At 42.9% G+C, this 25,262-nt stretch overlaps 1 protein-coding gene across 9 annotated transcripts in view; it reads left to right on the forward strand.

Moving 5' to 3' along the window:
* The window catches only part of myt1lb (myelin transcription factor 1-like, b), a 131,827-nt gene that overhangs the window by 70,761 nt on the left and 35,804 nt on the right, over nt 1-25,262 (forward strand). For 7 of the 9 annotated variants that reach the window (XM_052086669.1, XM_052086668.1, XM_052086674.1 and 4 more), the window contains exons 5-7: nt 11,669-12,084; nt 16,595-17,800; nt 21,665-21,799. In XM_052086669.1, the coding sequence (XP_051942629.1) occupies nt 11,669-12,084; nt 16,595-17,800; nt 21,665-21,799 (1,757 nt within the window). The remainder of the gene's footprint in view (nt 1-11,668; nt 12,085-16,594; nt 17,801-21,664; nt 21,800-25,262) is intronic. The other 2 variants (XM_052086670.1, XM_052086672.1) reach the window with 1 other exon arrangement.

Consider the following 25,262-nt stretch of genomic DNA (forward strand, 5'->3'; position numbering starts at 1 on the left):
CACTCCTAATTGTCCCTAGGTGTGAGTGTGAGTGTGAGTGGTTGTTTGTTTCTGTGTGCCCTGCGATTGGCTGGCAACCGATTCAAGGTGTCCCCCGCCTACTGCCCGGAGACAGCTGGGATAGGCTCCAGCACCCCCCGTGACCCTAGTGAGGATCAAACGGTACGGAATATGAGATGAGATGAGATGATAAAATATAAATGGAAGCATACTAAAAATGTATGAGTGGGGTAATGTATGAGTGAGTCCCGGTTTTCAGGTCTGTCTATTCAATAGCCTGACAACAGTCGGCAGGAACGAGCGCCGGTACCTCTCCTTCTTGCAGCGCGGGTGTATCAGTCTCTGGCTGAAGGAGCTGCCCAGTGCTGTCAGGGTGGCCTGGAAGTTGTGGGAGGGTCTGTCCATCATAGCTTTTACCTTGGCTCGCATCCTCCTGTTGCCCACCTCCTCCAGAGTGTCCAGGGAGCAGCCCAGGACACTTGTGAGAGTTTTCTCATTTGTTTTTGATGATATACTGGCAAATTTCAAGAAAAAGGTCAACATACTTTTTTTATTTATCCAGTTGCGCTAATGGGATTGCATTTGCTTGATATTACAATATTTCCCCATCCTTCAAATTACATAATTCAATCTGTGCTTCCCCCTATAGTGCTGCTGCAAAAATAAAACAATGCACCACTTAAGCAGCCCCAAATCTGTCGCATCCCGTCTTTTGTGGCCTCTGCTTCATCCCAGAGACGAAGCCTCACCAGTCGCTATATCACCCATCCACTAAACCGCAGCGCCGTGATGGGAATAGTATCAGCAAGGTGCACAAACAGTCTGTGAGGAGGCGTTTGGCACCCGTTGCGATGTCGGAAAATTAATAAATAAGTCAAGGAAAGAGGCCGAGCTTTCTTGGTGATGCAGGAAGACAGAATGAAAAGGGTAGGAAGGCGCCTGCAAGGATTGGGCAACTTGCCCCTCTTGAGTCGTTCCTTGCCTGGACTGTATTGTCATTCATGTTCTGACTTCGAGGCTCAGACTGAGCAGCGAGTATGCAATGAGGACACTTGCATTGACATGGATGAAAAGAAGTGTAGCGAGAAGCAAGAGTGTTTTCCTAAAGCTGAGATAGAGCTCATTAGCCACAGGCTACAAATATTGGAGATGGGCTATTGAATGAGAACAACAGGCCTTATCGAACCACTGAGCTGAACAGACCGCTGCTGGGTTCTGATTCCTCTCAGCGACGTACAACGCACATGCTGTGTTCAACATCAGGAACATTGAAGTCAAGACATCTGAGTTGTTTGTCGTCTTTCCAAACAAGAGGAGACTAGAATTAAACAATGCTTAAAAATTTTAAGACCCAGGTGGAAATGTGGTGGAGAGCTTACATTTGTCTATTAAGTTGCAATGATGAGGGATTATTTAGACACCACAGCTATCACCTTAATATTTTAACAAGTTTTAGTAGAAGGTGACAGCTATGCTGCTGTGCCCGCGAGGGTGAGCTATGGTGGCTGAGATGTGAGATGGAGGCTGAGCCTTCAGAAAACGCCCCAAATTGCAGTCGTCTGCCATGTGCTGAGCCTCCTGCACCAAAACTCTGTCTTTTGTTCTCCGCTGCTTGCGGGAGAAGCCTGACAGCTCTGAAATGATCCGCTCTGCCCTCTCGCTCTATCTTTCGCTCTCTCTCTCTCTCTCTCTCTCTCTCTCTCTCTCAAAACAAAGTGAGGCTGTTAATGGTCAAGAGTCTGAAGTCCCCACTGTCCGTTATGACAGGTATGAGATGATAAAAATAATATCGTAATCTCGTGTCCTCATCTTGCATGGTGTCATCCACGTTGGCTGGAAGGTTGAATGTAAACAAAGAACTGCTCATTTCTTGGCACTAGAATTTTGCCCATTGGGGAGGAATCTCGCATTCCCACGATGGGAATTGTTTAAATCTCTTGCACAATTTAGTCCTCTCTCTGACTATAATGTATAGCTCTCCATATTTCTTTTAGGATGTGTTCTTTGTTGAGTGGTTGCCAGCCAGCTGCATGTAAGCGGCAAAGATCCTAGCGGTTTTGGTGCAGCAGACAAACAACAGGGAAACATAGTGCCCAATTGTGACAGTTTTACAGTTTTAATGGTCACAGTTTTTCTTGTCTGCATCAAATTTTGACCATGTCAAAAATTCATTTGCGACTAGAAAAACGGAGACCATTAAAACTGTTGCTGAATGTCTTTGCAACCATTTGCGACCTTGAATGAACCCTGATGAAAAAAAAAAAAAACATTTGCTACGTGAGCACAGGCTTGCAAACCCCCGTCACACAGTGAGAGACGGCTTTTAACCAAAATAACAAACAATACAGTACTATGCAAAACTAAAAAAAACTTTTCCATAAGGGACTCTGTGTTCCCATGTTTCAAGTAGCATAGCTCATTGTGGTTGTAGATCAGTGTTCTTGAAAAGCGGCAAAAAAAGTTTTTTTTTTTTTAATTATCCGATATGGCCTATACACTTCAAAAACAATTAAGAATCTTGTAAGAAAGAATGAAATGAGAAAAAAAGACAGTCAGAAGAAAGGAAAGAAAGAATTACAGCAAGGAGGAATACTACAAAAACAAAAGTACCCTACTGGGGAAAAAAATAAAACGACAAAATACATTCAACTTTGGAGCAGAATCGAATATGAGTGTGAGACAGAATGCAGCAGGGCAAGCAGCTTAATGCTTCCGTAGATTCTCAAGGGGACAGCTACCACGCGGCTGCACTAACCACGCACACGTTGCCTCTATTGTCGAACGTAGCCCCTACGCGTTGTTTTGAAAATGTATTGTAGTTTCACTCCAACTCGGAGGGTGTCGCTGCGGCCAATTCCACCCACCATTTTTTCTTTTTAGAACAAGGTACAGAGCAACAAAAATGGAGTCATGTGCGTGTGCGTGTGCGTGTGCGTGGGTGTGTGTGTGTGCGTGTGTGTTTGTGTGTGTGTGTGAGTATAGGTTTCTTGCAGCAGCAGCAATGAGCAGCGTGTTACAGATCTTCTCATCCGTGGTGACTAGTAAATGACTCTTAAAGAGGTCTTGAGGAACCTATCTGAGGAAAGCGAAGTACTAATTCATCACATCATGCGACTAAATGGACCAATCACAAGATATGACGCGTGTGGCATTCTTCACGCAGCAACAATTTCTGTCGGGTGCGCGTCATGTATCGCAGAGGGAACGCAGAGGTGCTGCGTGACAATGTGTCAGTCACATGATGCAAAGGAAGGATCTGATGCTTTCTTGGTGTGGCCGCATGGCTTATGACTGAAGCTGACTGCCAACCGGTGTGCTCCTCCTTGCTGAACTCCCTGGTGGGCCACCAATGGGAAACAAAGAAAAAAACAGGGAAAAGCCAACTAACAGAAAAAAAACTAAATAAGATGCAGAGTTGAGCATGCCAGCTAATCTTGGAATACTTGAATCTTGGAATACTTGAGGCCATTGAAATGTACTCAATATTGGAAAGAGTGCCAGAAGGCCTCAGATATGCTACAATCAAGTAGAACCCCCCCCCCCCCCCCTGTACCCCCCGACACAGCAGTGAACATGGCAAACATAGCTAGTGACCCACACTGGAGCAGGGGGGTGACTTAGCGCCAAGGGAGCCATTTGAGTTATGAGTGTCTTGCTAAAGGACACCGCAATCATGGTGCCGTTAAGTTCCGGGGATTGACTGTCCATGGCCACATTTATAGTATTCTCTGTCCACACTTGACAAAGCTGAGAGTTTGTTTCTCCTCATCCTAAATATAATAGAACGAGATCAGTCAACATATAGCACATCGTAATAACTGAGGTACTACTAATAATAATAATAATTATTATTATTATTATTATTAAGTGAATAATATTTAAATATACCATATTTACATACGCAGGGTGTGCGACTGGTTAGCACATCTGCCTCACAGTGCAGAGGTGCAGGCTTGTGGTGGTGTGGAGTTTGCATGTTCTACCCATGCCTGCGTAGGTTTTCTCCAGGTTTTCCGGTTTCCTCCCACATTCTAAAAACACACATGGTAGTTTAGTTGAACACTCTGTATTGTCCTTCGGTGTGACTGTGGGTGTGAATGGTTGCACGCCCGTCACCGTCCTTAGTATAAGCGGCTCAGAGAGTGGATGGATGGATGTTACAATGGCATACACTGTAAACAGCAACAGTAATGTGTTGTATGCAACTTTGTCTGTGTGCGGCAATTACAAAAAAGCGACTATATATTTGTCTTGCCCAATTTACGCTCTCAAACACAGAAAGAAATATTCTCTCGGTCTATACTTGCTTGTCTGCCTCCAGCTCCCATTTTTTTCGAAGGGGACTGCCTGCCCTCACAGTCAGCCAGTGAGGATAGCCAATCCCTCATGGATTTCTGGAGAATATCACCATGGAAACGGTGCTCTGCCACACGTGTCTATAGATCCTGCTGCTGGATAGAAGCCACAACCAGAGGTGCTGCATTCCCTGCATCTCTCATTTACGGAGAAGCAACAATGAGCTGGGGTTGTGGAAGAGATAAGATTTGGGTGATATATAGCGTATGTACTCTTAAATATTTTCAGGTGGCGATACAACGGAGGGAAGCGAGCAGATGAGGTGACGGAGGGAGGAGAAATATGGTGAGAGAAAATTGGGTGACAGGAGAGGAGGATTATGGAGGAAAAATCTGCAGTGAGAAGAGAAGAAAAGGGGAAGAGGCAGCCTCACACTTGTGTCATGGAGACAAATAGCATGTGATGCTAATGACCGGCTAAAGCTTTTGCCCCCGCTGAGAAGAGCCACTAATATGGCTGCTAATAAAGGTGCCATGCAACGCCGTCGCATTCCAACAGTCGCTCAGCTGTCACCCAAAATTAGCCAAACAGGAGCCCTCCGTCCCTTGCCTATCCCCCGCCCCCCTGTCTCACATTAAGTCTCCACAAATAGGCTTTCCTCACTTGAAGTGTTATTTTCCGTGTAAGGGCCACTTTCCTCAAAGTGTAATAGAATTTGTTCCATTCCATAATGCTGAGGGTGGCCACTCCATAAAATATGAAGTGGTGTTTTTGCGATGTGAAGCCCTTTTCTTTTTTGATTGCTACTTCTCCTGCGCAATCCTCCTTGAGGATTTCCCAAGGGACACAATTTTAAGGGACACTTGGAGCGCGAGAGAGAGGGGTGTTGGTTTGATTTGTGATTTTTAATCATTAATTGTGCCAATTTACGCAATCAAACTTTCCTATCCACATTATTCTTTGGTCTAGTTGCAATGTCTTGAAGTTCTAGACTAGAGCAGGGGTGTTGGATTCACCTGGCGCTGTAAGAGGGGCGGGGCTGCCACTGACAGGCGACCGTTCGCGCGAGGTATAAAAAGCAGAATCGCATTATGTTGCGTTAGTGAATACACTCGCTTCGTAGTCGGCATGGCCCAATGGTAATCTACGCTTGTAGTTTTATTTACCAGATATCTTAAGTTAGCTTTAGATTGATCATGATCGGTTGCTTTGTTTGTCTGCTTTGCATTATGTCTGTTGTGCTTTGTTTGTAATCACAGTCAGTTACCGCTCGCAATCGGCAATGTAAACGGCGTGGGCTAAAGTGTTGCTAAAACAATGGTGTCTTTATTTAACTCATTATGCATAGTTTTCATGTTTGTCTAGCCGTAATTTGGTTTTGAGCGAAGTACATCGCGTTGCAGTTGGGCTTAATCATGCCGGCGCTCCACTTCCGGTTTGGACCGTTGGGAGTTGTAGTTCTTTTGTTCGTGTCGACTTGATGTTTGTGATATATGGTTTCTCACGTTTAAAATGATACATAGTGAGATCACGGTTGATTAAAGTATTTATTAAATGTATTGTTAAAATAAAAGTATTAATTAATGTAAATTCTATACTTATTTACACCGTGATGCAGAAAGAAAGATATATTCTGCATTTATGTGTGCTTATCAAGATATATTCTGCATTTGTGTGCTTTACGTTATTACCTGCTTCTGCTATTGCAACTACTTTCATTTCATCTACTTTTGCTGCAAAATGTTCAAATAAATTTATCAAGAAAGTACAGAAAGAGTGATCCTTCCATGCTGGCCGACGATCCCTTTTCAGAGGGCCGTGAAAAATGGAAATAACTAAACAAGGGGTGTCAAACTCATTTTCGTCGCGGGCCGCATTGTAGTGACCGTTTCCCTTGGAGGGCCGTTGTGACTGTGAAACCATATAAAGAAGTCAACTACTATAATGAGGGTTTTAGTCAGAAGAAAATGCTCACATCTCTCTTATTTATTAAACGTGAGAAGTAGAAATTTTGGTCCAGATTTTAGCAATCATCGTAGAAGTTAACATGTTTGATTTGCTTTCGCGGGCCACATAAAATTATGAGGAGGGCCAGATCTGCCCCCCGGGCCTTGAGTTTGCTACCAGTGCTCTATATTACTACATGACCAACAGAGGACACGTGTGATTCAGGCATGCTACTTTACCTAAATGGGGTCCCAAGCCTACATTAAAACAAATATATAGACTGTATATATATATATATATATATATATATATATATATATATATATGACTCACTCTGGCAATCCATAAGTGGGCTGCAAATCAAAATAAAGTCAGAGTTACACAATACACAACAAATTGTCCGTCGTCTTGAAAAAATATATACGATTACACATCTGAGCTCAAATAGGTGCCCTCCTTAATCATGGAAATGCGCCTTTTTTCACACTGTGGTTAAAATGTCTGTTTTACGTTCAGGTTTTAATCTCCGCTGGAACGTCTCTGTGTTGCGTTTGCATGCTTCCTTTTCTCATCTCCGTTACAAGTGGATTCCATGGATATGGGCTCGACAAAAAAAAAACAACAACAACCGTGTACTGTACCAAAAATACTATGTTCGAGAGCTAGCCCTTTCTGTTAGCCTGTTCATGTCTGTAGTGGATATCTGTGACAACAGCAGCACAACCCAGAAAAACATGTACAAGTGTCTGTCAACTGCTTACACAGGGGCATTTTGTGCAATGGACTATGGATTATTTTCTGTTCGTTAAATCCAAAATCTGTGACTTCTGGGTTCCATTAATAGAAGTGCCACTTTATCTATAATCACAGTCATTGTGGGAAAACACATTTATCATGTTTTCATGTTGTGTTATCGATAATCACATTTCTGATGAATACTTGTTTTGATTTTTTTATTATATATATATATATTATATATATATATATATATATATATATATATATATATATATATATATATATATATATATTTTAGTATATTTGGAATTGATTTCAATGTAACTAAACCATTTTAAATCCAAGTGGTGTGAGAGTGGGCGGAGATGTTACATCCAAGGTCACACGGTGACAGCATGAGGGAATGTGGGATGGAGCTGTGGAGGCTCCCTGTTGGTTAGTCATCAGTGGGGTTTGGAACCATCCATCCATTTATTATCTCAACTGTTTTATCCTCACAAGGGTCACGGGCATGCTGGAGCCAATCTCAGCTGGCTTCGGGCATGAGGCGGGGTACACCCTAAAATGGTTGCCAGCCAATCACAGGGTGCACATAAACACTCATATAATCATACTTGGGGCCAATTTAGTGTGTTCTATTCACCCCTCAAGCATGTTTTTGGAATGTGGGAGGAAACCGAAGTACCCAGAGAGACCCAACATGTGCAAACTCCACACACAAAGGCTCGGGCCCAGAATCGAACCTTTGACTTTGGCACGTTAGCTGGACATGGAACATGTTGATCAAATGATCAACGTGCTGCCCTGGTTTAGGAACAGTGGGGCAAATAATTCTCTCTCTGTGTCATAACAAGCTGAAAGTACAGGGACTTCAGGACACCTGAGTTCCAAGATGTCCTGTGGGCCAATAGTCACGGGCCAGTTGAGACCAATACATGCTATTCGCGGACCAGCAACCATTTTTAATTGCTTTTAAATTGCCAGTTTTAAAGCACTGGTACAGACAAAGATAATTGTAGAAAATGTTTTCATTAATTTCAAACAGTGTTATTCAATTGCACCAAAAAATGTAGAATAAAATTAAATGAAACAGTGAACTATTAAGAAACGGACCAATGAGGAATAATCAATCCACCTTATAATGTAAACATAATAATTATGAAGTTATGATCCGACAAAGGGCGTCAGCATCATTGCTACTTGCAAATGTGACTGAACGAACAATGACACGATTGATTGCTGCTTTCATCCGGTGGTTGCTGGCTAGTTATTCGTGACTAAACTGCTTATGTTTACGTGGGCAGGCTGTGCAAACGCTGCTCCCATTTCCATTTCAACACTTGGGTGTTACTTGCGCAAACAATTCATCAGGTGTCTTGTATTGCATTGTTTTTGAAGACATACTCTGCACAACTTCCTCCTCCACATCACTCTGGAGATACAGCTCGGGAGGAAATATCAAAATAGCTTCATCTTCGGAAGTCATGACTGCCCATCAGCTGCGTGTTTAGCTGTACGTTTGGTCAATTTGTTACAATTAATTTCTGTTTACTGCTTCTTCTTTCATTTAGTCAACGCAACTCAACTCAACTGTATTTATAGAGCACTTTAAAAGGCCCGCAGCCGGTCCACGGACTGGCGGTTGGGCCAACGCAAGTGGGATTAAAAATCATTCACATAATATTTTCTGCAGTAGCATCCAATGGATCTGGATAATTTGACTATGTGGGTCAGATATAGGTGAATGTTGCAATGTTGATGTCAGTTGAATATCAAGCAGAGTAGGATTTTACTGAATGTTTACTTCATTTTGTGTCATTAAAAACCTGATTCATATGTACAATGGTGACCCCAAACTGAAGTGACTCATTTTAAAGATATAATGAGCAGCTGAGAAAATACAGCAATTCCAATGTTGTACTCTTTAGAGTAACTCGGGGGCATTAAGTACGGTCTACCACGATGCTATGCTTGCCCTTAAGGGTCGGTGCTTTGTCTTCTGCATCGATGAGGTTTTGTTGTTGATGTTTTAATACTTGAAACTAGATCATCTTAGCCTTAATTTTTCATTTGGGTAGAAAAGGTACAGCACATTCAGATTCCTCTACAGCATGCCTCTAACCTATTCTCTTCTCCGGACTTGGCAGGACCTGATCTACTGAGTCCTGCCCTTGATTTATCTTGAGGGTCCTGCAACAGAGGAACCGCAATGAGTGGCATTTTAATGTGATTTTCAGGTGTTTGGCTGAAAACACTTGATCACCGTGCTGCATTTTGCTCACCACACACATGCATGCTCACTCACACACACGCACTGCCCCATAGACCCTCATGGAGCCCTGGGGCAGAGGCCTAGCTGTCAGACAGGGAATGAGTTTCCATGTGGGGTTGGATTAATGAAATCGGGCCCTTGGTTGCAGAAGGGTCCGGGAGGGGCAGATCATTAAGGAATCCCTGGGCAGAGTGAGATTGAGCCTGCTAGGCAGAATGGACGCTGACTGACTGATGGACATCCAAGGAAAGGGAGTGAGGGAAGGGAGAAGGTGGAACACTTGACTGACAGCGTTCCTGCGGTCAGTCTAAAAGGCATTGAATCCATGAACCTGAATATCAAATAAATTAACCTTCATTTAAAAAAATAAAAATAAATGAATCAATCCAAATGACTTTTGGTAACACCATGCAATCATGTCAGCGGAGCCAACAAAACAGTGATTAGGTTTTATTTAAGATTCCAAAGAGCAGATGCACACTTTGGTCAACATGGGACATTGGAAACTTTGTGATGTTGATGATTTTGATTGAATTAATGTATTAATTATTTAATTTAATTTCAAATGGAATTAAAATGTCTTCAAAAGTCCTTCATTTAGCTTGCCTTAAACTGTAGGAACCATGACTAAGTTGTGATGCTTTTGTCGCAAGAGGTAAAAAGGAAAAACAAAGACACATCCTCTCCCATGCAAGGAACCTTCTAAGTGATGTTAAAAGTCAACCCATTTACCGTATTTTCCGCACTATAAGGCACTTCGGAGTCTAAGGCGCACCTTCACTGAATGACCTATTTTAAAACTATTTTCATATATAGGGTGCACCACATTATAAGGTGCATAAAATAGAAGCTACAATAGTGGCTGCAGTTGCATTATGCATCCACTAGGAGCCAAAGCTAAACGGAATACAATACAAGACAATACAGCTTTATTTATATTAAGTTTACATAACCGCTGCAGTTGTAACAGTGCTTTACAGAACATTTAAAATACTACGTCCAAGAAATCAACATATGGATCCATATATAAAGCACACCGAATGATAAGGCACACTGCCGGCTTTTGAGAAAATGTAATGCTTTTAGGTGCACCTTATAGTGCGCAGAATATGGTATTTTCTTTCCTGCTTGACCTTAGCATATCCAATGAGCTGGAACCTATCCCAAAGACATTGGGCATGATGTGGGAAACCCGAGGACAGAGGTCTCAAACTCCAGTCCTCAAGGGCCACTTTCTTTGTTGTCAACCCAGAGGGCCAATTGCTTTCTACTAAAGAAATCACTGCAAACCTGATCAAGTCCGACTAATCTAAGCTGCACTGTGGCAAACTGAGATGTAGTGCAAACGTTAAGAATTTCTCCTCAGCCAAAGAAGCACCAAACATTAACTTCCCCCAAACTAAATCAATATAGTTCTCACATACAGTACAAAAGCCTGTGCCATTCACTCAGTTGAGACATTTTTTTTTCATGTGTAAAAGTACAGCCGGGCCAAGGGAAATATCCAGAGGTTGTGTGAACGTTTGTAAAATAGCAGCCCAGGGATATTTCACAGCCCAGTGAACGTGCCCAAAACGTGTTTAGCTCCAAGCTTGGAAAGGGGCTTTATTTGATGGCCAAAACACTCAGGGCTCATCAAAATTCTGACTGTGTGGGTTGCTTTTGTTCAAATGTGCCAAATTTGTGCACACAGCCACACACGTGCACGCACTTTCTGTGAAATGGGAAAACACATTCCATACTCCCATACACGTTGGTCAGGCAGCTGTTTTGAGCTTGCGGGAGGGAAATAGTTGAAGCCTGTGTGGTCGATAGACACCACACACACACACACACACACACACACGCACACATGATCTGATTTGGATTTGTTTTTCCTCTTTTAGGAAAAAAAAATGGGGGCCTCGAGGAATGAATATAAATATTACACGCATTGGCACGGTTCAATTAATCAGACTTCATGTTGTCTCTTTCCCCTTTTATCACAATTCCAGACAGGCAGTTGTCTTTTGATGTGCTGGGTTTATGTCAGAACAAAGGCACATCAGTCTGCTACGACGTGTTTGCAGAGTGCACTGCGTGATTTTGTTTCGCCTGAAGAACAAATTGGTTTAACCTGCAGACAAATGAACTAAACCTCTGTTCGGCTTAAAATAGAAAACACAGCAACATGTAACTGTTTACTGGATTTCAGTATGAATACAATCATTATTCAAATCTAATTAAAGGAGTAACATATTTATATTTATACTTTTTTGTTGTTGTTGTAATAACAATGTGTAATCTAGTCGTGCTTCTTCCTTCAGTTTGTGGAGCATAGCACCTGAACAAAGAGAACCCCGCAAAGAAAGTGAACGTTTATGTCCAGGTGAACCTAAGCGCTAATGGCTGCTCTCTCTTATGTCTCCCATGCAGTGTGTATGGATGCCCCGTGGCCAAGAAGAGAAAGAGTCTAGACAGACAAACCTTGGAGACCTCTCCCAAAAAAAGCACCTACCTCGACGACATGGACAACTCGACAATGGAAGAGTGCTACGAAACGGATGGAACAGAGGAGATGGACGACAGAGAGGAGGAAGAGGATGGACCGCTCGAGGAGGAGGAGGAGGAGGGTGAGGTGGAGGAGGCTGAAGGCTATATGGACTACAACGAAGAGCAAATGGAGCATGAGGAAGGCGAGATGGGGAGAGGGGAGGGTGAGGAAGAGTTAGATGTGGAGGAAGAAGAAGACGAAGATGAGGAAGAGCGGGTGGAAGAGGAGGAAGAGGAGGAGACAGTGGCGGTGGAGGACTATGAAGAGGGGGAAGAGGAGGAAGGGGAGCAAGGGCAAGGTGAGTACATTGCAATTCACATCGGAAAACTATGCTGCAATTTCATTAGCGCGTAAAAAAAGAAAAAGTTCCTCGTGTGCATCATTTGCATATTCATGCTTGTATTTACATATTTGATGGGCTGTGTGAAGTATTTGGGGCTGGTCGACATGATGTTCAAACATTGTGTTTTGCATTCGAATGAGGAATGAGATCAGGAGCAACGTTCTGGAAGAACAGCATGTCTGTGATCGCATATTCCTGTGAGGGTTTTGTTTTTAGGATTCATTCATTAATTCATTTACAGATTTTGCTAAGTGTACATATGTAGTCATTTCAAATCTTTTATTCCATTCTATTGATGCAATGGCAGCAGTGATAGAACCCTAACTTGTTTCCCTGAAATAGAAAAAAGAAAATTATCTTAAAAGTTGTCTAAATGGACCACTTTCGCAACTATTTCTGAATGAAATGGTTAATCATCACCTCGGATCCAGTCGAAGAACTGCTCAAGAAAAAAGAAATATATGACACCTGTGTCTCAAGCATTTCCTTTCATCAATCTTAAATTGCACAAATATTACTGATGTTGACACAAAACGGTGCTGTGATAAATCCACCCATCGATTTTTGACACTGCTTGTCCTCCTTGGGTTACACTGGGGCATTTCCCTGCTTACACTGAACTGGTCAATTGCAGGGCATACTGTATGTGGACAAATAACTATTCACGGTTGCATTGAAGGACAATTTAGATTTTAAAACGAGGGTATCAGTCATTTTTGTCATTATAAGAGGGAAACCGTATAGCATCGACTCATCATATTGTATACAGTGGACGCAGCACATTGATGGATAGTTTTGAAATCAGAAGACAAGAAAAAGGTTTAAGTGGTCTTAAAGGGTTTGCGAGCAAAAGTGCTTGCAATATCTCACTGTTCTTAAAAATGAATCCAATTTAGTGTTTAAGTCTAGATGTTCGCAAGAAATATGTAAATGATGTGTTTGGCATCAATGTTTTTAGACTATTCATCTGGTCTAGTGTGCATATGTTTGGAATGCTCGGGTACCTCACGTGAGAAGATGCAAGTTCCCCACAGAGTTATTCCATCTGAGACTCAAACCCAGACTTGCAAACTGTGAGTCAGACATGCTCCCCACTACCTCACTTCGCTGTTGTAGCCACCACTCACTGTTGCCAAAAGTAGCTAGTTTTGTGACTGGGATTCGGGAAACCTCTGGCCCATATGTTGGCCCCACCGACCTCTCAACCCTCCCCAATCTTCTTTGACGTGCCTAACACCGGATTTGGCAGGTTTCTCTCCAGCAGACTTTGCTTTGCACCCCCGCATCGCGATTGGACCTGACATTGCCTTCAAGTCCAATTAAGAGTGAGGCTCTGAGGGGGGAGTGTGTTAACCCCGTTTGACGCTCAGTTCTACCCACCCAAAGTGTTGATGTGGCGCCTGAGCAGCCGCGCTCTTTATTTTCTTGCAGATATGTGAAAACACCATCATAGACTGATTCATTACATCCTGCAGCCGAGCCTTCAACACAGACCGGCTCCTTCCCGGCCATGTATTTTACCCGGAAACATTTAACACCCAGCACACGATGCATTTCAGACATTATTCACACTAATTCTAAGCACTGAGCTCCGTAATCATAATATAATTTGCCTGATTAGAATTGAATACCTTGCAGCGTTTTAATTGGCAGTATTTTCCCATAGAAGTGCAAAAGAAATCTTTCCATATGCATCAGCATGATGCTCCACATTCACCCCGTGACAGCGGTTCCGGATTGTAGATTGCAATCATATAAACCTAATAGAGGTGACATCCCGGAGCTGCTGCTGTGTTCCTCTGTGTCATGTACATTTCTGCAGCTAATCCAAAGCCAATTCACGGCAGGATAGCGTCCCGTTTCCTCCCTTAATCTGCTTCACTTCCACGTTCCTTTTGTGTACTGTGATTGCTCCTCTAATTACCTCCCTGTGCCATGTGTCATACAATCGAAAATTAAACCCCACCAGTGCAAGGCGCTTCTGTTTTTTTCTGTCAAAATATCTACCTGGACATTTGTGACAGTTCCCTCCTTAGCTGAGGAGCAACAATAGTGGTCTTCGTAGAATGGTTTCGGTCTGTGTGTGTGTGTGTGTCTGCGAAACCACTGACACTAGTATTCACCAAATGCATTTCTGTAGCCACGTCCATCATAATGTATGGAACAGTTTTAAGAATATGAATGTTTGAAACTGTAAAGGAAGGCTTCAACATTGTCTTAAAAATGCATCTGATCACACTAATCTGGAAATGTTTCTTTATGTAGATCTTTAATCACAGCAGGATTGGACAATTGTAGCTCTTCTGATTGGATATAGTCAAAGACTGCACAGGTGTCAATTGTTGGCAGTACCTGAAAACTAAACACTCAGGTACCAATTTTCTATCCGGCAACTCTTAGGGTAGAGCTGCAATGTCCAAACAGGCTTTTACGGCATGCTCAACCCAGGCATGTCCAGCTCTGGGCCTGGAGGGCCACTGTCCTGCCTGTTTTCCATCTCTTACGGCTGCGACACACCCAATTCAAATCAGGATTGTTCTTTCGTTGCTTCACAGCTGGCTGATGAGCTGATCATTTGAATCAGGTATGTTGCAGACAGGAGAGATGGAAAACAGGCAGGACAGCGGCCCTCCAGGCCCAGAGCTGGACATGCCTGGGTTTAGCATGCCGTAAATGCCTGTTCGGCACACAGCAACGTAGGAGACACGTTAATCACTTGCAAGAAACACCAAGAACCAAAATGATGAAAACATCAAAGGAAATCAATATTGTTCTTTGGACGTTTCAATTGTAGAAATAAGGCTTTTTTTCTTAAGACAATTTTGGCATCTACTTGTCTATATGTCATTTTTATTTACATAGTTCAAAACAGGTTATTTCAAGGCACTTTACACAGTGAGCATGTCAAGAACCTGACATCATCCATAACTTACGGTACATTTGTTCTCAACGAGGGGCAAATTATGTCAAGGTTGCCAAATTGTGGGCCAATTTTATTTTCCCAAATGTTTTCTCATATTATTTTACTAATTACTTCACATCATCAATGGTGGAGCGGTAGTGTGAGGGCAAGGTGGGATCGGTTCCCCGCTCAGTGACGGTGTGGATATGAGTTTGTATGGTTGTTTCTCTTTGTGTGCCCTGTGACTGGCTCTCGAAGTCAGCGGGGATCGGCTCCGGCACACAGAGACCCTGAATGGGGTAAGCAGGAATGAAAATGGATGGATGGATAATTACGAAACTTGATAAGAACTTTGAGAACACAGTAACAGAAACCTACAGCCCATTGTCCAACACACACCCTGTGTTGGACAATAACAAATTGTAAATACTTTTACAGCCTCTGGGCTGGATGTGAGTAACAAATATCAACGCTTTTCAATTTGATGAAGTTTTACAAAGCAGCCAAAAAGATCGAGTTAAAATATTTGGCCACTTGTTCTTGCAATGTTCGAAGTAATATGACTGGGGGTGTGGGTTTATTTTGGCCAAAATATTCACCTGTATTGAATTCAAAACAGAATAAATTGACGGTGAATCAGAAATTGAGGTGGATGGCGCAAAGAAGACCCAATTAAACTTTAGCATAAAGACTGAGATTCCGCCGCCCACATCGCTTTCTTCATCTTATAGTTGTGCTTTTTTTTTGTTTTGTTTTTTTAACGTATTGTGTTGTTGTATCTCTGCAAGAATACTGTATACAAAGTGTGCATAAATTTGGTCCTCGATGTCTCCCTCCTCCAATACACCTGATTCAATTGATCAGTATTTTTATAAAGTTTCTACAAATCTTGCTGATGACCTGATCATTTGAATCAGGCGTGTTGAAGGAGGGAAACATCTGAAACAGGCGGAATAGGGAATCTTGAACACGGGACTTGGGCATCCCCGCTGTATACTGTCTGTAGCACGGACACGTGATGATTGTAGACATGTGTAAACGCGACTCGTCTTGTTGGAAATGTGAACGGAAAGATTGGGAGTGATCTGGGAGCTGTAAATTACTGACAAATAATGTTCAACAACCCATTTCAGCCTGTCATAATATAAACTGAAAATAAGTATTAAATGTGATTATTGTAACTTTGAGAGAAAACAAAAAAAACAAAAGCAAAACTACAATTTGTCTTCTCACGTTACATTGAATTAAACATTTTTTGAAAAAGAATTTCCAAATGTGACGTGACTTTAGTTATAGCACTTATCATCATCATTCAAAATTGCATTTACGGCAAACAAAGCAGCTCCATGACATTTCCAAGAAAATCTATTCCTGGAATAATTTCAAACTGCAGTCGAGCTTCCTGTGCTGATTCACAATTCAGAACACAAGCCGCTGTTAAGACTCAAAGGACATTATTAGCGGAAGCAAATATCCAATGGAGAGAGGACCAAGCCCAGAATTATGGTTAAATGGGATGATGTAAATGAAATTAAAAGCTACTTGTTCTTTCTTTCTGAACAGAGGAGGAACTGATGAGTGGTGGTGAGGGCAACAGTGGCGGTGAAGGTGGAGGTGGCAGTGGCGGCAGCAAGTCAGGTCCCACAGTGGAGAGGGACGACAACAACAACGATGAGTATGAGAACTATGACGAGCTTGTGGCCAAGTCGCTGCTCAACCTGGGCAAGATCGCAGAAGATGCCGCCAACCGGGCAATGACGGAGTCAGAGATGAACAGCAACTCCTCTCACAGTGCTGAAGAGGAAGAAGAGGAGGAGGATGAAGAGGAAGAAGAAGAAGAGGAGGAGGAGGAGGAAGAAGAGGAGGAAGAAGAAGAAGGGGAGGAGGAGGAGGAGGAGGAGGAAGAAGAGGAAGAGGAAGAGGAAGAAGAGGAAGAGGAAGAGTGCGAGGAAACACCAAGAGGCAATCAGCACGATCTGAGTTTGGACGTTCATAGTGACGTGGTCAGAGAGACTGTGGACTCGCTCAAACTCCTGGCACAGGGACATGGGGCTGTGTTGTCGGACAATTTGGAGGGACAGGACTACGCGGAAAGCATTGCTGGAAACGGAGACTGTTCCCACAACGGCCTAAGTGTGCACAACGGTGGGAACGGACTAAGTAAGACCACTGGTAATGGACCATTCGAAAACAGTGATGAGGAAGTGTGTCTAAGCAGTCTGGAGTGCCTACGGAATCAATGCTTCGATCTTGCTCGGAAACTTAGCGAAACAAAGCCCACAGATCGCAACGGGTCCTTCCAGCAGAATCATTACCAATGTGGGGACATGAATCAGCAGCCCCAACATCACGGCTATGGGGAGTTCCAGCATAACCAGGATGACAGACGAGCGCTGGACAGGAACTTTTCAGACATGGACAATCTCTTGAAGCTTGAGGAGCAGCTGAGCCCGCGATCCAAAGCCTTTGCCAGTTGTGTGCAAGCGGACCGTTTTCACCACCGAGACTTCGACGAAGACACGGCCTCTGTGACGTCAGACAAGTCAGAGGAAGTGTTTGACATGACAAAAGGTAACCTTTCCTTGCTGGAAAAGGCTATCGCGCTGGAGTCCCAACGCGCAAAGGCACTGAGGGATAAAATGGAGACGGAAGCAGCTAGGAGAGACGGCGTGAGGTATAGCCATGATGACCACGGGTCACGGCATGCCTATGCGGTTGAGCGTAAAGGACGACTCCCTGATGGAATGAAGAAGCTTTTCTATCATAAAGGTGAGTGCTTCATACCGACATGCTCAGAAGAACGTGTGCATGTTCATTAGATGCAAAGCCGAAGTTGAAATTTACAACAAACATGAAATCCTTGCATCAATCCGTTTTTGATACCACTTTTGTCCTTAAATGATCGCGGAACAGTGAAAGTCGATCCTCATTGACTTCGGGCGAAAGGTTGGGTACAATCTGGACTGGTCAACTGCATGACACGATATATTGCATCTTATGTAATGCTAGATACAGCTCTTGTATCAAATCTCATCAAAATGAGCGGGTGTCCTATTTTTCTTCACTGTAAGGCTCCAATACAGTATATTATTTATTAAATTGTCAAACCGTGTTCTCTACTGTCCATCCTTCACTGCAGACAGCAGACAACCCGCATGCAGGCTCAGTTCCCCCATATAACCCTATGAGAATCTTTTTGCGGGCAATTTGAAAATTTGAATCCTGGTAGCAGCAGGAGCAGTAGGAGCAGCTTATGTTGTTAAAATAGGCCAGCATGGAAACATCAGAGCGTAGGCTTGTCAGGCATAAGTAATGGCAATCTGCACGGCCTGTTAGGGCCGTACATTTCATCCCTGGGATGCAGCTTGGGGTAAAGCCTCCTATTTTTAAACCTATTTTTAAGGACTCTGGGAAGAGGAAGGCTTGCATCCCTTTGCAGTGAATTAATTTATACATTCCTCTGCTCTTCTTACACCCTACTGTCCGACTCTTGCACTTAGAGTCTGATTTTCAGCGAGCCTGCAGAAGGACAAAACATAACGAGTGCTGGTTGCGCTTGCTGTCTGCAGCTAAGGACTGTAAAGAGCAAGTGCAACACTCATTCGGGGTGCTTTGAATGCGGCACTCTTCTTCCAGTCTTAAATTATTCCACTCATAATATCTTTTTACTGCGGCAATATTCAGCCTTAATTAGGCTAAATTATTTCCCCCCACACCCCACACAGGATATTTAGACAAGAGACACAAATAAGAGCATGCTAATTCACAGCAGGGTGATATTAAACCTCAAATGCCACCCAATTCTCAGCAGGTATATCTTGCAACGTAAATGCCACACAAATGTTAATTTCGAAAGTCTTCTGCAGACTCGGTGCTTGAATGATGCTGGAATAAAGAGTGGAAGGCTGATAATAATCTTGATATCAGATGGACGATAGCAGCAGACACTCACTCGGCGGGGTGCCTGTGCGTGATTTAGAAAACACAGCATGTTGAAAAGCGTGAAGTGGGGAAGAGGAGGTCAGGGATGAACGCAGTTTGGCGAAAGAAGCACGAGGTTAAGATGAGAATGGAGGAGTACCCGAATGACCGATAAGGAACAACAGGCCCGCTGACTGCACATTAATTATCCAGAGATGGTATGGTAATGGGGGCCATTTGCTATGCAAAGCACAGCCCCTCCCAAACCGCAATCAATATTCCTTCCTTCCAGTATGCCTTCCACCCAGGAAAGGCTGGCAACCGAATGTATGTATAAGAAGGCATGCAGTTAGAAATACTTCCTTGGTATTTTATCTCATGCTAACAGCCAGGGCCTTAAAAGAGTTCATCCTTAACAAGCCAAATGATAAAAATGCTGGTTTACATCAAAGGCAGAAAGAATGGGTGTGGGACAACAGAATGACAACACGCAGCACCGTCTACGCACAGATTTTATTTGGGTGAAGGAGTGGGTGTGCTCTCTGTCACCTCTTCTTAACCCTACTCCTCACTTGATTCTGTTCTACTTTGTTCTTTCTTCATACCCTCTGGGGTTTTTGTGGGGTTGTCACTTCATGCCTTAGGAGTTGCAGAGTTTCAAATCTTTAATCAGCCATGCATCAGTTTGCCTGTACCCACCTACTCCCTCATAATATTCAAATACTGGTGCCTAATGAACATTTCAGTCTCTCATATTGTTTCATTGTTTCTTTTTGGTTGTACAAGATGATAAGTTGTTTATGTCGCAAAGCTCTGCAAGGGAGAGCGAAAAAAAAAATCTCAAGTCTTCCTGCAGTCAGCAGATGTACTGTAGCGTCATGATTTCAAATCCAGAGTCCTTGACTTTGACTTGCAGTGAGAAAGTCTTAAATATGAAAACATAAATTTCATTTATGCTCTGTATTTGGAGAAGATAGCATAATGGATGTCACGATTGTGGATTTTTTTTCTTCATATACACAAAAGCAGTAATTATTTATTTCAATCGCATGCCAGGACATTTCTGTATAATCAAGGTCAAGGTCAAGGTCATCTTTATTGTCAAATATGCTCTATGTACTATATACAGCACAGAGGAAATGTCTTTCCTCTCAATTCTCAGTGCAAACATAATAATGACGGATGAGGAAATAGTTCTCTTCGGTCAATATATAAATGGACATTGATCATTTGATTGTATCCATAATCAATCAGCCCCAACAGTATCATTTTAAACTTCAAATACAGTGCACTCCGCTTAATAGAACACCATTGGGCCGAAGCGCTTCTGTTCTACTAAGCGGGGTTTCTATTAACCGGAGACACTTTATTAGGTACACCTTCAGACACGTCGACGACCAAGTTATGCACGCAGAAAACCCCCTGCTGACGAGTTAGAAGAGATATTTCGACTGTGGACGTCCATATCTTTAATCAAACAACAAAACAACAACTTTAATCAACTTCAGTCAAACATCTCAAATCACGAGAAAAATTTCGTTACTTTTGTCTGGAAACAGGAGTCCGTAATTTTGCGGTTGACTTCCCTCTCAATGCGCTGGATAAGAGGGAAGTCCTGGAAACCGCGGGCGTACCTTCTGAGAATCCGGCAATGCATCGTATCGTCTGAGTATGTCCTTCTTATCCGCAGGTGATAGCCCTCGTCTCTTGAATGACGTTGAAGCCATTGTGACGTGCGTGTGTCTATGTGTGGAGTGACGCGTGCTACCTGTTACTGTATACGGCTAGAACTACCGCGTTTTCTCACGATAGTGGTACAGTATCGCGATAGCTACACTTCGAATACCACTAGTTTACAATGTTCATTGCTTACGGCCTGTTCTATTAAGCGGAGATCTGTTCTACTAAGCGGAGTATCTTTATAGTAAATTGCATTAGGCAAATCTGTTCCAGAGCCTTTTTCTCTATTAAGCGGATTACTCTATTAACCGATGTTCTATTAAGCGGAGTGCACTGTATTACAGATTGTGAATGTGTGTGTGTGTGTGTGTGTGTGTGTGTGTGTGTGTGCGTGTGTGTGCGTGCGTGCGTGTGTGTGTGTGTGTGTGTGTGTGTGTGTGTGTGTGTGTTCATTGATATCTAAAGCGCATCGGATTTTAGGGCGCACTTTGGCTTGTGGGAAAATTGAATGGCTTTAGGTGCTTTAGGTAAATATGATAATTGCAACCAAAAAAAGAAAATGCCTCAAAATTTAATTACAGTATCATGTTGAATCATTTGAATGTGAGTGAATAATTGTTATGCTTTGTACAGTGTTGTGTTGACTTTAAAAATATACAGGTATATCTACTGTTTTTTTGTCAAACAACTGCCATGAGTTGAATTGTTCACTATTTCAATGAAGGTAGGATCAAATGTCTTTCAACAACGAGAAATCTAAATTAGGAGACTTTTATATTATGAAAATTGTGATCTGTAGGGTGTGGCCAGTAAGTAACTAACAAGCTGGCTCTTTTTTTAACCTCAGCTGGATCAAATGTTGGATTCTTCTCAATGGAATGCTTGCTTTCACATTCAAAAAAAAGAGAGAACCCAGGCAAAACTAACTGGCCAGGGACTTAAAAGTAAAAAGTATTCATTTGACCTTTGACTCTCTGCTACTTTAACCATTTCCAATCGTGCTGTATTAACATCTAATCTTCTTTCGCACAGAAGCTTCCCGCGCGGACAAGAAAGAGAGTCGCTGTCCGACACCAGGCTGTGACGGCACGGGTCACGTGACTGGCTTGTACCCCCACCATCGAAGCCTGTCGGGCTGTCCGCACAAAGACAGAGTGCCACCAGAAAGTAAGCCATCTGGTCTCATACCAGCACCCAAACTGTGGCCTTCGCCGACCGTGTCACTCCGCATGTCTCCCTGTGATCACTGCTGAGTCGCACTCGCTGCGTGTGTGTGTTTGTGTATCTTCTGAACTGGTTGATCGTGACGGCCTGCAGCGGTACTTCTCTTGTGACCTTTTGCATGCAGCCAGAGTTTTGTTCGCTGATTGCCTGCTTAGTGTGCCGTGGTGATGAAGTATGAAATGAGGACTTGATCTGTGAAATGCACAGGTCGCTGCATGTTTTTGCATGAGACTCTTTTGCCCACTTTTTAGACATGGGTCACATCCACTCATGTGGCCAGAGTCATATTTTTTTTTCACTGCATGATTGGCTGAAAGGTTTCATTACCACCAAGATGTGTCGGAGCAGTGTTTTCGTGGAACCCAATAACCATTGAGGTTATTTGCATGAACATTATAGCAGAGCTCAGATAGCAGATCTATTTATGCGTCTATTTATTCTGTCAGTAATACACAATGCAGATATTCGTACATATCTGCAGTGCTCGATTGGTTCTTTTTTAGAAGGCTTATGCAACTGGAAGAACACATTGGATTTTAGTGGAGCTACAGTCTGTTCCAGCAGATGGAGCCATAGGAGGGAGGGTGGGGGGAGTTGTAGTTGACGTCCACAGTGTATTTCCATTGTTTTTGTCATAGACTGACTAGAGAGATTCACAGGTACAGTCAATATCGAGTCATTTTCCAACCAGATGTAAGTTTTTGTTTGTTTAAGATGTGCATTCCCGCCAAAGTGCAGTGGAAGATCTCATCCCAAACTTACGAGTGTACAAGATTTTTTTTTTAAATTTTGAGAACAAATTACAAATTTAAAACATAACCTTGATTTATTACTGTTGGTATAGTTTACTGCAGCTCTTTCACCAGTAAGTTATGAGGCTAGGAGAAAAGAATCGACCGCGGCGTTCTGCAATGAACTGGCTGCTCTTGATAATTTTATCCATTTCATTCTAGAGCACAGACCTTGATAACACCAAGCCCTTCCTCAGCCATCCATGTCACCGAACCTATTCTTTTCGTTGTATTCTTCACTCAATTATGGCGCATCGAAGGGAAAGGCCTGAACCATATCTCACTATTGCATATCAAGTGAAGTGGCAATAAAAATTAGCGTCGAATCAATCCTGAGTCTTCACCATTGCTATTTAGCGTGGTGTTCACCTTGTGCAAAAATGTCTCCATAAAAGACAGATTATGTCTTTTATTAATTGACCCAGTTAAATTCAAGATACGATCTGCTGTGACAGAGAGGACAATCAAAATAAAAGAGAGTTTTAATAATGGCAAATAAATTAGTTCACATAACAACAGGCTTGTAAAGACCACCGGTGCCACAGTGATTTCAAGTTATGCCTCACATTTCCAAAGCATTTTTTGGGGGGGTTGACTATACAACATGAAACCGACACATAATGTAATGGGATGCATACATCCAATTTCTTTTCCGCTTTACGGAGCTATCCCAGCTGACTTTGTTTGAACGGCGGATTAGAGCCTCGACTGGTTGTCCATCAGTTACATGGGACACATAAAGACAGAGAACCCCTTCACCCCATGAAATTACAATCCGATCTGTGAGTATAAAGTAACATAAAACACTACAACAGCACATACTATTTTTTTGATGACAAGCAAATGACAAATTTCTGACCAGTCAGGAGCTAGCTAGCAAGTTGCTAGCTCAGGAAAAGTTTGTACGTACTGCTGGGGAGAGGAGACTGAATCCTGTCAGCCAAAAGGAATGCAAATGCAACAAGAAGTGACACACTAATACGTGGGACAAAAGTGCAGTACTTGGCCACACACATTCTTCAGGACGTATAATTACTTCTCTTCTCACATTCGTCTTTTTGTCCTATCATTATCGTCCTTTCTTGAATGCATTATTTGGTGTAGCGTAACCACTTGCTGCTTTTAAGGCAGTATTGAACAATGAGCCATGATTATATTAAATGAAAATAAATAACAGATAAATAATTATAATGAATGTATAAGAATGAAACTAAATGCGCAAAATGTTGTTACACTGCACAAAATTAGATGCAATATACTGTAACTGTCAATATGAAAACTTTGGAGCCTAAGAAATGCACGCGGTTTGATCTTTATGTGTGTTGCGCAGTCAAAGCGCCTACTCACGCAACCTGCTTATTCAGTGAGTGACAAATGCCAACAGCCAGCCCGAGGTGATACACACATACATACAATACATCTCGCGCCACCTTACCTCTCTGAGCTCATCCGCCCCTACACACCTGCCCGGCGCCTCAGGTCTGTGGACCAGACTTTGTTAGAAGTACCAAGAACTAAACTGAGGCTCAGAGGGGATTGAGCCTTTTCTGTTGCTGGTCCCTCTCTCTGGAATGACCTCCCACTGAACATTCGGCAAGCCTCCTCGCTGCCCATCTTCAAAACCCCCCTCAAAACTCACTTATATTCTTTGGCATTCGACTCAGCATTTGTTCTTGATTTTTCATTTTGGTGCTTTCTACCGCCTTTATTACCGATTTGTCTAAGTGTTTATTGTGCATGTTAAATTGCTCCATGTACAGCACTTTGTATGCAGCGATGGCTGTTTGAAAGTGCTCTATAAATACTGTTGACTTGACTTGACATGCATGCAGGACACACGATATTGCCACAAGTAGTGGCTCACCCATCCAAATCAGCAGATCCAGTTATTTTCATGGCCACGGGTGTATAAGATCCATCAGCTAGGCATGTAGATATAGGCATGTTTTTACAAGTATTAGTGAGGGAATGGATCTCTCTCTCAGGAGCACAATGAATTCCAACATGAAACAATCATAGGATACCACCTACGCAACAAGTCCGGTCATGAAATTTCCTCCTAAATTTCTCGCAGGCGACTGTCAACTGCATGGAAACATTTGGGAATGGCAGCAACTCAGCCACAAAGCGGTAGGCCAAGTACACTGACTGAGCGAGGTCAGCACATGCTTCGGGTCATCATTCAACTTTCTGCGGCGGCAATCGCGACATACCTCCAAACTTTACGTGGCCTTCAGATTGGCTCAAAAACAGTATACGTAGCTTCACGGAATGGGTTTCCGTGGCTGAGTTGCTGCATCCAAGCAATGCTTCACGAAGTGCAATGCAAGGGGCCAGATCAGGTGGTGTGAAACGCGTTGCCACTCGACTGGAGGAAAGTGGAGACGCGCTCTCTGGAGTGACAAATCATATTTCTCAATGAGAAAATCCGATGTCTTGGTTCGGCACTTGTCTGCCTGCATTGTCTGCCTGCGAGTGGAAGGTTTTGTGGAATGGGGATTATGATTTGGGGTTGTTATTCAGAAGCTGTCCTTGGGTAACACCATTGAAGACAATTTTGAATTCTTTACCAGAACAGGAGCGTTTGGAAAATTCAATTTTCCCAACGTTGTGTG

This window comes from Hippocampus zosterae, chromosome 14, assembly GCF_025434085.1.
Source record: "Hippocampus zosterae strain Florida chromosome 14, ASM2543408v3, whole genome shotgun sequence".
Lineage (NCBI taxonomy): Eukaryota > Metazoa > Chordata > Actinopteri > Syngnathiformes > Syngnathidae > Hippocampus > Hippocampus zosterae.